This window comes from Triticum aestivum, chromosome 5A (genome assembly GCF_018294505.1).
Source record: "Triticum aestivum cultivar Chinese Spring chromosome 5A, IWGSC CS RefSeq v2.1, whole genome shotgun sequence".
In the NCBI taxonomy this organism is placed as follows: Eukaryota; Viridiplantae; Streptophyta; class Magnoliopsida; order Poales; family Poaceae; genus Triticum; species Triticum aestivum.
Window position 1 is genome coordinate 708,295,460 of NC_057806.1, and position 16,795 is coordinate 708,312,254.

Below are 16,795 nucleotides of genomic sequence, written 5' to 3' on the forward strand. Positions count from 1 at the left end.
AAAGTAAATCTTGATCGAGTTTGGTGAATGAAATTAGCGAACCGATTGTTGAGGGTTTTGTTGAGCGAAATGGAGTAATAATGGGATCAATGTTTTTCTTTTTGAATTGATAATGGGATCAATATGTTGAAACATGCATACCCTCCAAATAAAAACATGAAACATGCACGCATGGGTAGTGTGCTGTACAGTCCATGTGCATGTGCCCAAAGGCCAAATCATGTCTACTTAAGGCCCCCGGCTCGATGTCACCTTCACTTGCTATCCAGCTCCTGCTACCCTAACAATGGCAGTGGCTGGTGCCCCACCTGTTCTCCAGCTCCTGCCCCAACAATGGCAGCTGATTCTAGCCATCCTCCTCGTCCCACTCGGCTTCCTCCTCCTTCGGGGAAGGTCGGGCTCCGGCCTGAAGCTCCCACCGGGCCCCATGAGGCTGCCTTTCGTGGGCAACCTGCACCAGATCGGGCCACTGCCGCACCGGAGCCTGGCTGCGCTGGCCCGGCGGCATGGGCCTGTGATGATGCTGCGGCTGGGCATGGTGCCGACGGTGGTGCTGACATCGCCAGAGGCGGCCCGGGAAGCCCTCAAGACCAAGGATGATGACTGCAGCAGCCGTCCCCTGTCGGCAGGGCCAGGGCTGCTGTCCTACGGCTACAAGGACGTGGCCTTCTCGCCGTGGAGCGACTACGTCCGCGAGATGCGCAAGTTGTTCATCATCGAGCTGCTCAGCAGGCGGCGCGTGCAGTCTGCCTACTACGCGAGGGATGCACAGGTTTTTTTCTTTTCTTTTTTCTCACAGCTGCAAGGAGAAGATCTTTATTTCTTTGAGGGATGCAAATGAGAAGATCTTGATTGAATGTTTTGATTATTTCAGATCGACAAGCTGATTGAGACCCTCACCGTGGTGGGGCCGAACCCGGTACCCCTGGAGGCCCACATCTTCGCCACCATGGACCGGATTGTGGGCTTGTTCGCGTTCGGCGAGAGCTACGCGGGGGAGCAGTTCAAGGGGCAGTTTGTGCCCTTACTCAACGCAACCATGGACATGTTGGGTAGCTTCTCTGCCCAAGACTTCTTCCCCAACGCCGTTGGCCGCCTCATCGACCGCATCACCGGCGTCAAAGCCCACCGCCAGAGGGTCTTTCGTCAGCTCGACCGCTTCTTTGAGCATATCATCGAGCAGTGCGATGGGAGAAAGGCCACCGGCGGCGGCGGATCGGACCTGGTGCAGGAGCTGCTGGACATCATGAAAAGGCCCGCCGCCTCCGCTGCAGGAACCTTCACCAGAGATCATGTCAAGGCCATTCTCATGGTAACTAATCAACTAGTACTCCGTCTGTAAAGAAATATTGATACATGCATGCAGGTCGTTTTTTTAGCCAACTACACCAAAATACGTCTTACCTTATTTTATTTTGTTAGTACAGAGGGAGCTAATAATGCTGCACGTTTTGTTTGTTCCAGAACACATTCATTGGTAGCATTGACACCACCACAGTGACCATAACCTGGGCAATGGCAGAGCTGATCCGGAAACCAAGGGTTCTGCAAAGGGCACAACTTGAGATTAGGACTGCCGCTGGAGGAGGCAGCAGAGTGCACCAAGCTGACATGCCCAAAATGAGCTACCTGAGGATGGTGCTGTCCGAGACCCTACGGCTGCATCCCCCAGCAACACTACTCGTACCGAGAGAGACGCTGCGGCCGATCCAGGTGGCTGGCTACGACATCCCAGCCAAGACCCAGGTCATTGTCAATGCGTGGGCCATCAGCAGGGACCCTTCCGCGTGGAAGGACCCCGAGGAGTTTAACCCGGAGCGGTTCCAGGACACTGACGTGGACTTCAACGGCAGCCACTTCGAGTTCATCCCCTTCGGCGCGGGCCGCCGGATCTGCCCCGGGCTGGCCATGGGGGTGGCAAACGCCGAGTACATCCTTGCCAACTTGCTCTACTGCTTCAACTGGGCGCTGCCCAACGGGGTGAGCCGGGAGGGTGTGAACATGGAGGAGGAAGGGGTGCTCACTTACCGGAAGAAGACCTCACTCATGCTCGTGCCAACACCTTACCACCCAGCCCAGGAGAAAGAGGAGGAGTATTAGTACTCACTTATTTTTCTATATATTCTGTTCCTCGTGCATTATCATTTGTTGTTGTTGTTGTTGTTGTTGTTGTTGTTTATTTTAATAAATCAATATGAATAAAATTCTCAAATTCCGTTCCCCGTACATCTAAATTATGTGGTTATATATTAATTTCAGGCATATTGAAAAAAGTGCCACCAATAATCACATAATTTAGTAATACATTGATTGATTATTTATGATCGTTTTATGTCACCTACGCACGATAATGCTTTGCTGGGGCATCTCAAATTACACAATTATATACAAATTAGAGGCATTTCAGAAAATGTTTCACAAATTATTACTGCATATAACAGTCAATTTTTCATTTCCAAGGGATTTTCTGCATTAGCCATGGTTTAAGTTCCTCTATCGTTGCAATGGACACGCCGTCTCGACTCGACACTCTCCGAACTGGCGCCCTGGCCCATAGTGGGGATGTACCCTATCTAGTTAGGAAGGCTTCTAATTCTGTTTTCACTGCTGATACAAATTAATTTGTACTTATATCTAGCAACTCCTTTGTAAGACACAGGCGAAGAAGTTAACTTTTCTATACCATTCATTTTTAGATTATGATATTCAAGACCGGCCAATCACCATTCTTATATTTATGTGGAGTTATGCTCTTGCCAACTTAATTTAGTACTACATCGGTTGATTATGTGTGATCATTTTATGTCACATACGTATGATATTGTTTTGCTGGCACGTCTCAAAATCACGAAGTTATATAGGAGTATAAATTAAAGGCATTTTGGAGAAGTTTCACAAATTATTTGTGCCTATAACGGTTGACTTTTCATTTCCAAGGGATTTCAAGTGCTTCTTCATTAGCCATGCTCTAAGTCCCTCTATCTTTGCAATGGACACACTCTCTCGACGCTCCCCAAGCAAATGGTGTGGCGCATCACGGGGATGTACCCTCTCTCTAGATAGGTTTCTAATTGTGTTGCCTTTGTTGATACAAGTTGATTTGTAGTTACATCTAGAAGATCCTTTTTGAGACATGAAAAGAAAAATCAACTTGTTTATACGATCCATTTTTAATTTAAGAAATTTAAGATCGCCCAACCATCATTCTTGTTTTTTCTTTTTTTTTGTGCTCTTGCAAACATAATTTAATACTACATTGATTGATTATTTGTGATCATTTTATATCTCATACGTATGATATTTTGTTTCTCACACGTCTAATCTCACATGACATCAATTAATTAGAGGCATTTTGCAGAAGTTTCACAAATTATTAGCGCCTATTACGGTTATTTTTTCCCCAAGAGATTTCAAGTGCCTCTGCATTGGCCACTTTGTAATTCCCTCCATATTTGCGGTGGACACACCATCTCGACGCTCTCCTAGCTGGTGCCGCGGCGCATCCCGGGGATGTACCATCTTGGTTTGTGTTAGGGTGGATCATGGTGACATGAGAGACCAAGTTTGAGCGCTTGCGTTCACAAGATTACCTCTCGTCGGCACCAAGTGGGGGACCAACACTATAAGTCTTGAATCATCCTGATGGATTATCTGGTTTGTGAGGCAGGTGCCACATAAAAATTCGGCATTCGGTATTTAAAAATCACAACACCCAACATGTAGGTGGCGTGGTGTTCTGACCCTTCCCCGCGTGGTTTTAGACGATGCACCCATGTATTAGTGGGGCTGGCCGGTCTACGACATTGACTGACATCAAGAGGGGGTTGGCCATGGTGAATTTCTCTTGGTTTGTATTAGGTTAGGTCATGGTGACATAATAGACCAAGTTTGAGTGCATGCGTTCACAAGATTCTGCCAAGTCGGCACGAAGTGGGGATCCAACACTCTAAGTCCTGAATCTTCCTTCCAAACTATCCTGTTCGTGAGGCTGGTGCCATATCCAAGTTTTGTATCAGGTATTTAAACACGACACCACCCTTTCATCTATATATTTGGGCAACATACAGGTGGGGGTGGTGTTTTGACCCTTCCCATGCTGCTTTCGATGATGAGCCTATTCGTGGGGCCCGTGTGGTGTACGGCGTTGACCGATAGCGAGAGAGGGTAGATCATGGTAAATTCCTCTTTGTTTGTGTTAGGGTAGATCATGGTGAAATGCCAGAACAAATTTGAGCTCATGCATTCACCAGACTCCCTCCTATTGGCATAAAGTGGGAGACTGCCACTCTTGCTCCCGAATCTTCCTGCCGGGACTTTCTGGTTTGTGATGCAGGTGTCACGTGAGAGTTGAGAATTGGGTATTTAAACATCATACCAACCTTTCATACATATATTTGGGCCTCATATAGGTGGTGGTGGTGGTCCGATCCTCCCCGTGCGGTGTTCGATGATGCGCCGATCCATGGTCCCGCCGGTCTACAATGTTGACCGACAATGAATGGCGGTAGACAATGGTGAATTCCTCCTGGTTTGTGCTAGGTTAGTTTATGGTGACTCTCTAGACCATGTTTGAGCGAATGTGTTCCAAGATTCCCTCCCGTCGGTTTGAAGTGGGGGCCCAACACTCCAAGTCCTGAACCTTTCTTCGGAAGGGTCCATTGGTCATAGGGATTTTCTCATGGTCATGTAACAACCTTTAACACTCATAAATAGAATTGTCCAGATGAAATCACCCCTTTGAAGAAAAACTAGCAGGGGTAGATGTTTTGGGGCTTACCGAACAAGGGATTCATCAAATCGCGTTATTAAGGGTCAGAAGTACTTATACTTTTGCATGTGATCCTAATATGGATATACTAGGGGTGTGAAGAGTAAAAGGAAATACTCCACAACATTAAAGTAGCGACATGGAGGTAATTAATCAGAGAGAGATCATGAAATTGGGGCATCAAAAGGACGATGAAAATTAGCCCATGAAAAATAGGTGAGAAAAAGGGTTAAGAAATGAAATACAACAAGTAAATATAAATGCAATGCAAAACATTAAAAATCATTTTTGCAGTAAAAAATAGGTTTACCAAAAATCGGCCACTACTAAGCCGAGTGCCTTTTATCGGGTAACAGACTTATATTTCCCCTAATTTATAAATAAAAATGTAGGTAAAGTAAGCTGAGAACCTTATACAGGGCCATCAACCAGCTCCAAGATTGCCATGTGGCAGGGAAAGTTCCGAGGCTTTTTGTAAGCCGAGTGCTTTTTGATCTCTATATATGCCTAGTGTTTTACATAAGCCGAGATATTTTTTTGACCAGTACTCGGCCTATCAGATATTAAGCCGATTATGGTTTGCGTTGCCGTGTGTCTTCAGAGTGATTCTCGGCTTACTTGCTTATAAGCCGGGTACCTGTTTTTTGACACTCGGTCCAAATGTTGGTCAACGTGTGATTTTCCTGTAGTGCTGCATTGCATACCTCGGGGTCGTTACAATTACTCCTACATGCCACCGGCAACAGGGGTGCTAGCTGCTGTGTTGCCTCGATCGACTTCACTCGACTGATCGCCCGCATGGGCACCCGCACCATCATCTTCTTCAGCAACAGCAGGGTAAGGGCAAGGAGTGATCCGGCCTGTGTCTGTCAGAGAACCCGTGCCATGACATGGCATAGCATGGCATAAACAGTAGATGACCTGACCGACCGGCAAACCATAGCGCGCGGCACAGCCATGCCCATACTTTATTCAATCGGAGGTATGGAGAATGAGACAGGCAGGCATGAGCGAGTCAGTGAGTGACAGATGAGTCCCATACGGTAACCATACCATCGTGGTTAGGGATCCCAAACATGAGGGCCAACTGGAACTGCAAATGCACCATCCCTATCTATCTATCTATCTATCTATCTATCTATCTATCCTGCAGCAGAAGCACACCCACCTGACCTTGTCTACCACACCACACCCACCAGCACAATGAAATGGAAGCGTCAATGTGCACAATTCACAACATTAATATCTCACACAACCAAATCGAAACGACAAATGAAGTGAATCCAATATGTGCACCGCGGCCTCAAGAATTCTCCTATCCAAAAACAAACCCTAGTTCCCGTGGTGGGGTGCCACTAGGGTCTCTCGGGGGTTCTTCGACGCATCCTTTTTACTTGGACCTGGGCGACCCGTCTGGGCAGTCCATAAGGCCAACTCCACCGTGCGACCCTATCCTGTCCGCCCCCGTCCGTTTGGGATAAAAGGAACAAACGAGACGGCCCAGCGCGCGGGCGCAAACGGACTTTTGTCCGCTTTGTATCCGCTTTCGACCCATCCCCGGCCCAAAGTTGCGCCGGTTTGGGGTGAAACGGACAGCGCGCGCGGTTTCGCGCGTGGTCCTCCCTTGCCCGCCGTCGTGGGGAAACAACCCGACGCCCTGGCGCCAGTTCCCCCAAAGGTGAAGAGCACCCGGAGTCCAGCGCCTGGGTCGCGCAAGCGAAAGCCGCGGTCGAGTGCAACGCCGGAGGAGATCGCCAAGTTGGACGCGGAATCGGCAAGAGGAGGAACGGAGAGCGGCCGTCAAGATCAATGCCCCGCGGCCAAGTTCGCCGCCCAGCACGAGGAGCTGGAGGCCGCGTGGTGCAAGCCGCTCCGACGAGAAGGAGGACCTCGTCAACAAAGCGCACGCGCATCCTCATGCTTGGCATGGGCGTCCGGCGGGGTTCCATGCAGCGGCCGTCGGCCGCGGCGAGCACAGGCTCGTCGATTCGCCCTGGCCTATGCACTGCCAGTCGCTCGACGTCGCGCGCTTCGGCCCATGTCAGCCCGGCTTTCCTCTCCGCCCAGGCACGACAGCCAGACCCCCGTTTCCTTCTCCGGCGTCGCCAGGACGTGGGCTTGTTTCGCGCCGTCCACCACCACGCCCCGCGGCCGTCATCGACATCAACGTCACGCCTGGGTCCAGCAGCGGCGGGCGGCCGTCCGTCGAGATGCAAAGAAAGCAGGCGCGTGCACCGTTCACGGGCACCATGCCGGCCTCCGCCGTGTTGTTTGACGGAATGCCAACCTCAACGCCGACGGTGGACGACCCCTTCTACAACCAGTACATGGAGGACGTGATCTTCCAGGGTGGGCATGGCCGTGCCTACGACCCCGAGGAGACCCAAAGTCAGGATGGCCGCGCCCAGTACGTGCCCGATGAGGAGGCCGACGACCGTGCTGACTATGACCATGGTGATTCGTGGCATGCAGACGACGACATCTATGTCGAAGGTGAAGATGAAGATGAAGCCAATGATGTTGATATTAGTGGCGCTCCATTGTTCATAGACGAGCTCACCCAAAGAGCGGAAGCACAAAAGAAGCGGAAGAGCATTCGCACCGGTTCATATACACAAGATGAGGACAAGTTGATTTGTCAATGTTGGATGGAGAATAGCCAAGATCCAAGGACCGGCGTGCAACAAAAGGGCATTGTTTTTTGGACGAGAGTCCACAAAACATTCCATGAAAGGAAGATGTTTGAGCCCTACCAAATTACAAGCAACCGTGGCATCGGTTCGATTCAAAAAAGATGGTTGTTCATCCAACAAGAGTGCAACAAGTATTGTGCCGCATTTGAGAGCGTTGAAGCACGGCCCGTGAGTGGTCTCGGCGTTGGGGACATGGTATGCTCTTCTCTTTCTAGCCCTTTCCTTGCTACGGCCATGATACTTCGGCCGTGTATATGTTTGCATGTTCACTTGTTGTTGATCATGTGGTGTAGGCATTTCAATCTTTGGAGGCATTCAAGGCCCGACACAATGACAAGCCATTCACTCTTACACATTGTTGGACGCTCATCAACAATTTCCCTAAGTTCAAGGATCAATACCGTGAACTTCAAAGGAAAAGAGGCAAGAAAATGACCAAGTTCGCCGGAGGTGGGGATGGCGAGGCATTGAAGAGGCCGAGGGGCAAGACCAACTCCAAGGTGGACGACATACGTGACGCCTCAACCATGGCCTTGCATGAGACTTTGCATGGCATGATGTCACATAAGGATGTGAGGGACGAGAAGAAGCGGCAAAGCAAGGACGAGCAAATGAAGCAATACCTAGACCTCCAAGGAGAGAAGCTTGAGATGGAGGAGGCGACCAAGAAGAGGAAGATAGACATGGAGGAGGCGGCCCAACAAAGGCAGCTCGACATGGAAGAGGCCGCCCGGCAAAGGCAGCTCGACATCGAGGCCGACAACGTCAAGCCCAGGCAGAGGCAGCTCGACATCGAGGCCACCAATGCCGCCACCAAAGTGAAGAAGGTGGCCCTTGAGATCATGAGCGTGGACTTGTCGAAGATGAGCGACAGGACGAGGGCCTGGTTCGAGGCCAAGCAGAAGGAGATGCTCGACGCCGAAGGCCTGAAGTAGGTCGTTCGATCGGCGTGGCCGTTCTTTTTGGAGGCTGGCATGGGTGCCGCCCGCCCGCTGGGCCGCTGGCAGTGTGCCGGCGAAAAAACATTCACTTTGGAGGCCGGCTGTGTTGCCGGCCGCTGGCTGTGTTGCCGGCGAGGACAACTATTCATTTTGGAGGCTGGCTGTGTTGCCGGCGATGGTCGTGTAGGCCGCTGGCTTTATTGCCGACGTGATGAACTGGGGTCGTGAACTGGGGCTTGGCATTTGAAACGTCCCTTTTTTTTTAAAATAGACGCGGACAGGATGGGGCAAAAGGATGCGTCCGCGCGGTGGGCGCACGACCACCGCATCCTAGGACAGGCCCGGACACGACCCCAAATCCCTACCCAAAGGGACAAAACCAGGACAAAATGGACGCCCATTTGGAGTCACGCGGTGGAGTTGGCCTAACGGCTGGACCATGTGCTTGCTGGTGTCACCGTCATGGGGCAGCTTCGGACGCGCCCGCCCGCAGGAGCCTTTTCTCGTGCTGCCCATACGGCGGATGCCAGGGTCATCCTCCCTCTATACAGATGGGCCCTCATACTCCTGAGAGGTCTTGTCCCCACCCTTTCCTCCCCTCGGTCGTTCGTAACCGGTGGGAGAAGGCCAACATCATGCAGAAGACGATACCGACTGGCCATGTCGTCCCTCGGACAAATGGTTTAAGGAAAACAGAGCCTTAGCCCCCTACCCAACGCGCCTGATGTCGGAGTATAAACGAAGGACACTAAGGATCAAGTATACCCTGTATTTATGTGTTTGGCCAGGGGCTAAAATGCTTTATTTCCCTCCAAAGAGATCCCACAAGAGACACGGCAATTTTTATACAATTTTAGGTCTCCATGGATAGCGTAAAACCCTACATCCTGTTCTTGATATTCTGTAAATGAAGGAAATAGATAAATAAAACTCTGAAATTCATGAAACTTGGGAAGTGGGCATCCAATGTGGTCTACTATGGATGAAACCTTCAAAGGATCAATTTTCAAACTTATTCAAGGTACTTCCCCTGGTTGCCTAGTTGTGCACAGTTTTGATTCCGAGTGCTCAGGGCTCACCAGAGTTGAGCTCATGACTGCGACGAAGCTCAGGCCCCGGTGAAACGGTGTTTCAGGAAGCTTTGGACGAGGTGGAGGTGTCTGGGATTGCGTGTCTTGACCCGATCTGAGAGGGGCCCCGAATCACTGTGTCTTATGTGTTAGTCCATAGATCAATACCTGACACGCACAATCGATGATTAAATAGTAAGATTACATCACATGTCATAATATTACATCGCAAATCAAATACTTTACAATACACATCTATTTTCTCATGGCCCGGCTTACAAAACAATCGTGCAACGGAGAGAGTGTTCTAGTCTAGTGGCGTCCATCCACTAACAGGTAAGAGTTGAGTATAGCATGGTAACCCTACTTCATATCTCTCATTCGACACGGTAATTCCTATTGGAAATATGAGCAAATAACTACGAGATTTAATCCGAATAAATAGAAGATAAATCATGACCACAACAGCAGAGATTAAACTAATCATCGAACTAGCATAGCAGATGAACATATCACATCTAGGGCACATACTAGAAGCATGAATTCTACCACGATCTCGAACAAGAAGGAGAGAATCACATACGGTGCAGCGGGTGCAGCACCGCCGGCGTTGACGTTGTCGCCCATGTCGTCGAGGACGAGGTTGCCGAGGTCGGGGAAGAAGTCGTCGTTCGCGAAGTCGTCGCTGCCAGCAGTCGCGCGAGTGCGCTCCCCAAAAACCTGATCGCCCCTCTCCCGTACAGGATCACGAGAGCCGGGGTTCCGGAGGCCTGCTGTCCCTTCTCGCGGTGCACGCCGGAAGGAGGGATGGAGAAGACTTGCTTGGCGGCGCAATGATCTGGAACGGTGGTGAGAAACCATACGAAGCGGCATCGGCTAGGGTAGACGTCTGCCTGACTATATAGTGCGGGCCGGGTAGGTCGTGGGAGTAAACCCCACGTCCGAGTCGTCACGATCCAAAAGAATCGGAAACGGCTCAGTAATTAACGCGTCCGTTAATTACTAATTAATGACTCATTAATTTTCCCATGCAGCAAAAATATAGACAACGTGCATAGCTCTGTCGTCGGCTCGGCTCAATCCCGCAACCCGCGCGCGTCGTGACGAGGCATGGCGAGGCGAGCGAGGAGGAGGAGCGCACGTGTAGGTCTCCTCTTCTCATGCTCATACAAGTGGTAGAAGAGCTCACCTTATATAGAGGTGCAACTCTCTCTCAACTTCCGGGGTGGGATTAAACTTTAGCCTCACTCACTCCACTCACATGTGTGCATTAATGGGCCAAGAGAATTTCAGAATTTTAGTTGGGCTTTGGGCCAAAGGCCTACTAGCAAAATTCCAACAATCCCCCACAAAGTCTCATTGGCACATCTCATCATTTAGTTCCAAGACATTGTTTTATATATCGGTGCTTAGTGGAGACCGTGAAGTTGAACTTCCACTTAAAAATTTATGCTACACTAGATCACAACTTGAATAGTGGACTATGCCTTGAACTACAAGTTTTCTGTGAAACTAGTTTCACACAAATTCTTGACCGATACTGGGCTGCCGCAAGGCTTCCCGCGGGTGGAGCGTATACGTCATACTCCAGGGCCTTTCATGAATTTATTAGAGAACACCCAATTCTCATAGACTGCGACGTTAACAGTCAAATTTATATAGGTGTGTTCCTCAGAAGATGTTCTACAAGACAACATCTCTGCTTACCCGAATAAGCCACTTGGAACACATTAAGATAAGTATCAACCTGCCATGCAGATCAGGAGAGTATTGCATCTTCACGGAGTGGGATAATTAATATAGGGATACTCTCCTCCCAGCTGACCAACAGCTTGTCTCCCACTTCTACTTCACGGGATCTCCGATCACATAGAGTGGGTTACCACTATGGACAACTCATGCGGTGGGTCTCAAACCCATCTCCATCGATGCATTATCTATCACATTACGTGATAGACCCTTTGTGAAGGGATCTACCAAGTTTTTCGACGTTTGGATATAATCCAACGTAATAACTCCAGAGTTCCTCAATTTTCTGACAGATTTTAGTCTCCTCTTCACATGCCTTGAGGACTTCATATTGTCCTTAGAACTGTTTATCTTGACGATCACAATTTGATTATCACAGTTCATCAGGATAGGGGGTATTGGTTTTTCAACCACAGGTAAGTCCATCAAGAGTTCACGAAGCCACTCTGGTTCAACAGTGGCAGTGTCTAATGCTGTGAGTTCTGCTTTCATAGTTGACCTCGTTAAGATGGTCTGCTTGCAAGACTTCCAGGAAACAGCGCCACCACCAAGTGTAAAAACATAACCACTTGTGGCCTTAATCTCATCAGCATCAGATATCCAGTTTTAGTCACTATAACCCTCTAGTACCCTTAGATACCCGGTGTAGTGAATCCCATAGCTCGCGGTGCCTTTCAAATAGCGCATAACTCTCTCAAGCGCATGCCAATGATCATCTCCCGGTTTTGACACAAACCGACTCAGCTTGCTCACAGCAAAAGAGATGTCAGGCCTTGTGGCACTCGCCAAATACATAAGCGAGCCAATAATCTGAGAATACCTCAGTTGATCTCTAGCAATCCATCGATTCTTTCGAAGCAACACACTAGCATCACATGGAGTTGGAGAAGGCGTGTAGTCTCTATACCCAAAATGACTCAAGACCTTTTCCACATAATGAGACTGAAGCAGTGTGATCCCACCATTCTCATCTCTCAACAGCTTGATGTTTAAGATAACATCAGCTACTCCTAGATCCTTCATCTCAAAACAGCGAGATAAGAAATCCTTAACCTCCTTGATTAAATCAAGTTTGGTTCCAAAGATCAATATGTCGTCGACATATAGACAAAGAATAACTCCTTCGCCCCCACCATAGCGATAGTACACGCACTTGTCACCATCGTTTACTACAAAGCCGGCAGCAGTTAATGTTCTTTCGAACTTCTCATGCCACTCCTTAGGAGCTTGTTTAAGGCCATATAAAGACTTTAATAACTTGCACACCTTTCCTTTCTGACCAGGTACTACAAAACCATCTGGCTGATCCATGTAAATTTCCTCCTTCAACTCTCCATTGAGGAAAGCCGTCTTAACGTCCATTTGATGAACGAGAAGACCATGTGAGGCAGCCAGTGATAGTAGCACCCGAATTGTGGTCAGTCTAGCCACGGGTGAGTAAGTATCAAAGAAGTCTTCACCTTCTTTCTGGGTATAACCCTTGGCCACAAGCCGTGCCTTGTACTTTTCAATTGTACCATCAGGTCTAAGCTTCTTCTTGAACACCCACTTACATCCTACAGGTTTGCACCCATAAGGACGGCCAGTGATCTCCCAGGTACCGCTAGCTAAGATGGAATCCATCTCGCTACGTATAGCTTCCTTCCAGTAGTCATCATCAGGAGATGCATAGGCTTCTGAAATAGTCCTGGGTGTGTCATCCACGAGGTACACAATGAAATCATCACCAAAAGACTTTGCAGTCCTCTATCTCTTACTCCTCACAGGAGTTCGATTGTTACCCTCAACAGGATTCTCAACGTGTTCCATCGCAATGGTGGGTTCAGGAATTACAGTAAATTCCTCACTAGATGGAGTAGGTATCTCCTGATTTGATGAACTCGACATATCCTTCATAGGAAATATGTCCTCCAAGAAAGTTGCATCATTTGATTCCATAATCGTACCAACATGCATGTCGGATACCTCAGATTTTATTATCAAAAATCTATAGCCGATGCTATGAAAAGCATAGCCCAGAAGAACACAATCCACGGTTTTTGGTCCCAGCTTGCGCTTCTTGGGAATTGGTATATTGACTTTCGCCAGACAACCCCAAGTACGTAGGTAAGAGAGTTTCAACCTTTTCCTTTCCCATTCCTCAAATGGAGTCATGGTCTTATGCTTTGTGGGAACTCGGTTTAGGACATGACACGCAGTCATTAGTGCCTCCCCCCACCATTCCTTGGATAGACCCGAAGTGTCTAACATGGTGTTAACCATATCATTTAGAGTTCGGTTCTTTCTTTCGGCTACCCCATTTGACTGGGGTGAGTAGGGAGGCGTCCTCTCATGGATTATACCATGTTCCGCACAAAAAGATCAAATTCATTGGAAAAATACTCTCCACCACGATCAGACCTAAGCCGTTTAATTTTTCGATCAAGTTGGTTCTCTACCTCAGCTTTATAGTTTTTAAAGAAAGTCAAAGCCTCATCTTTTGATTTCAGAAGATACACATAACAATATCTAGTGGAGTCATCAATCAATGTCATGAAGTATCTCTTTCCACCTTTTGTCAACATGCCATTCATCTCATAAAGATCAGAATGTATAAGCTCTAGTGGCGCCAAGTCTCTTGCCTCTGCAGTCTTATGGGACTTGCGAGGTTGCTTAGCTTGCACACATACTTGGCACTTGGAGCCTTTGACAGTAGAGATTTTCGGAATTAAATTCATATTGGCTAACCACGTCATGCAACCAAAGTTAATATGACAGAGTCGTGAATGCCAAATATCAGACTCATTATTGTGGCAAACATTATTAATAACTTTAGTGCAAATATCTGACAAAGATAGGCGGAATAAGCCTCCGCACTCATAGCCTTTTCCAACAAATTGTCCACACTTAGAAATTACAACTTTATTGGTTTCGAAAACCAACTTAAAACCATCTCGACATAAACGGGAACCGCTAACGAGATTTTTATTGATGGACGGCACATGATGAACGTTCTTCAGACGCACAGTCTTCCCCGAAGTAAACTTCAGATCGACCATACCAACACCTCGAACGATGGCATGTGACCCATTCCCCATCAGCACGGGTGAAGTCCCTGTTGCCTGGTAAGAAGAAAACATGGTGGCGTCAGCACAAACATGTACATTGGCACCGGTGTCAATTAACCAATCAGGGGATTGAAATAGTGAAAGGATGGTAGGAAAAATACCGTACCCTGATTCCTTCATATCAGTATCACTGATGACAACATTAGCGGACTTGCCGCTCTTCTCATGTTCGCGCTCGTCAAAGCGGTTAGGACACTTCGGAGCCCAGTGATTAGGATCACCGCAGACATGGCAAAGTCCCTTCCCCTTCTTATGAGAATTCTTCTTGAAGTTGGTAGAATGTGATGGCTTGTTCTTTGTATCAAACTTGCCTTTGCCCTGAGTTTTGTTCTTATTGTTTTTGAACTTGTTGGGCTGGGAGTTCTTCTTCTGTACCATGTGGGCACTAGAACCTCCCTCAGCAACTCGAGCACGTGTGTCCTTTGCTCTCGCCTTCTCTTCAACATCAAGAGTACCAATGAGATCTGCAACGGAAAACTCCCGTCTCTTGTGTTTCAGGGAAGTAGCAAAATTGTTCCACGAAGGTGGAAGCTTGGCAATGATGCTTCCGGCAACAAATTTGTCCGGCAACACACACTTGAAGTACTCAAGTTCTTTTGCGAGTGACTGTATCTCATGAGCCTGCTGTACAACAGGGCGCTCATCAGTCATCTTGTAGTCATAGAATTGCTCCATGACCTACAACTCGCTGCCGGCGTCCGAGGCAGCAAACTTGGCCTCGAGCGCAGCCCACATGTCCTTGCCGTTGTCAAACGACATATACGAATCCACAATGGAGTCATCAAGAACACTCAGAAGAGCGCCTTTAAAGAGGGTATCGATCTTCTCAAAAGCTTCCAGCTGTGCTGGATTAAGATCGCCCTCAGGCTTGCCCTTGGTGGCATCATAGCAGCCCATGGTCTGAAACCAGTAGACTGCTCTCGTGCGCCACCTCTTATATTGCGCCCCCTTAAAGGCAGGCAGCTTCAGATGCGCAACAAAACCACTCAGAGTAAATTGCCTATAATCAGGTTTTTGGATTGTTGGAAATATGAGCAAATTACTACGAGATTTAATCCGAATAAATAGAAGATAAATCAGGACCACAACAGCAGAGATTAAACTAATCATGCGAACTAGCATAGCAGATGAACATATCACATCTAGGGCACATACTAGAAGCATGAATTCTACCACGATCTCGAACAGGAAGGAGAGAATCACATACGGTGCAGCCCATGTCGTCGAGGACGAGGTTGCCGAGGTCGGGGAAGAAGTCGTCGTTCGCAAAGTCGTCGCTGCCAGCAGTCGCGCGAGTGCGCTCTCCAAAAACCTGATCGCCCCTCTCCCGTACAGGATCACGAGAGGCGGGGTTCCGGAGGCCTGCTGTCCCTTCTCGCGGTGCACGCCGGAAGGAGGGATGGAGAAGACTTGCTTGGCGGCTTAATGATCTGGAACGGTGGTGAGAAACCATACGAAGCGGCGGTGGCTAGGGTAGACGTCTGCCTGACTATATAGTGCGGGCCGGGTAGGTCGTGGGAGTAAACCCCACGTCCGAGTCGTCACGATCCAAAAGAATCGGAAACGGTTTAGTAATTAACGCATCCGTTAATTATTAATTAATGACTCATTAATTTTCCCATGCAGCAAAAATATAGACAACGTGCATAGCTCTGTCCTCGGCTCGGCTCAATCCCGCAACCCGCGGCACGTCGTGACGAGGCGTGGCGTGGCGAGGAGGAGGAGCGCGCGTGTAGGTCTCCTCTTCTCATGCTCATACAAGTGGTAGAAGAGCTCACCTTATAAAGAGGTGCAACTCTCTCTCAACTTCCGGGGTGGGACTAAACTTTAGCCTCACTCACTCCACTCACATGTGTGCATGAATGGGCCAAGAGAATTTCAGAATTTTAGTTGGGCTTTGGGCCAAAGGCCTACTAGCAAAATTCCAACAATTCCTGCAACATGATATGTTGCGGCCACCAGGGTTAGTACATTGAATGTACTAGCAAGCTTCACCAGGTAGTAGGCCAAACTCAGTTATGCATTTGGGGTAACTGGAGTTCAAGGCTCTTTGCATAAAATAATTTTATCCAACTTTTGTAATAGTGGTCTACTCTAGTAGATGGACATACTATCTCATACAGTATTCCTGGACAAATAGTCTGATACAGCTATCCATAGTGCATGTTTATATATTGGGCCCATGGTCTCACACAGCTACCCTAGACCATCTCCACATGTTAACGATGTTCTCACATAAGGCACCTGGGTTAGTCAATATTCCCTTGGTTCAACCCATCAAATTTTACTGATGAAGAGGTGATGAGATAAAGTTGACAATTCTGAGTACAATTGCTTAAAGGCTGTCTGTAACCGTGGACACGGCTAATCATCAATTTTATACACTCTGCATAGGTTTGTGTACTTTATCCGCAAGACCTAGTCACACCCTTGTGTTACTAAACTTCTCTTACGAAGTAGCTTGGTA

General features: G+C 48.3%; 1 protein-coding gene across 1 annotated transcript; it reads left to right on the forward strand.

Moving 5' to 3' along the window:
• Positions 1 to 239: 239 nt before the first annotated feature.
• On the forward strand, positions 240 to 2,226 carry LOC123108572 (4-hydroxyphenylacetaldehyde oxime monooxygenase). Its single transcript, XM_044530338.1, has 3 exons — positions 240 to 772; positions 875 to 1,312; positions 1,465 to 2,226. The coding sequence occupies exons 1-3, from the start codon at positions 287 to 289 to the stop codon at positions 2,098 to 2,100; spliced, it is 1,560 nt and encodes a 519-aa protein (XP_044386273.1). The 5' UTR covers positions 240 to 286; the 3' UTR covers positions 2,101 to 2,226.
• The last annotated feature ends 14,569 nt before the right edge of the window (positions 2,227 to 16,795 follow it).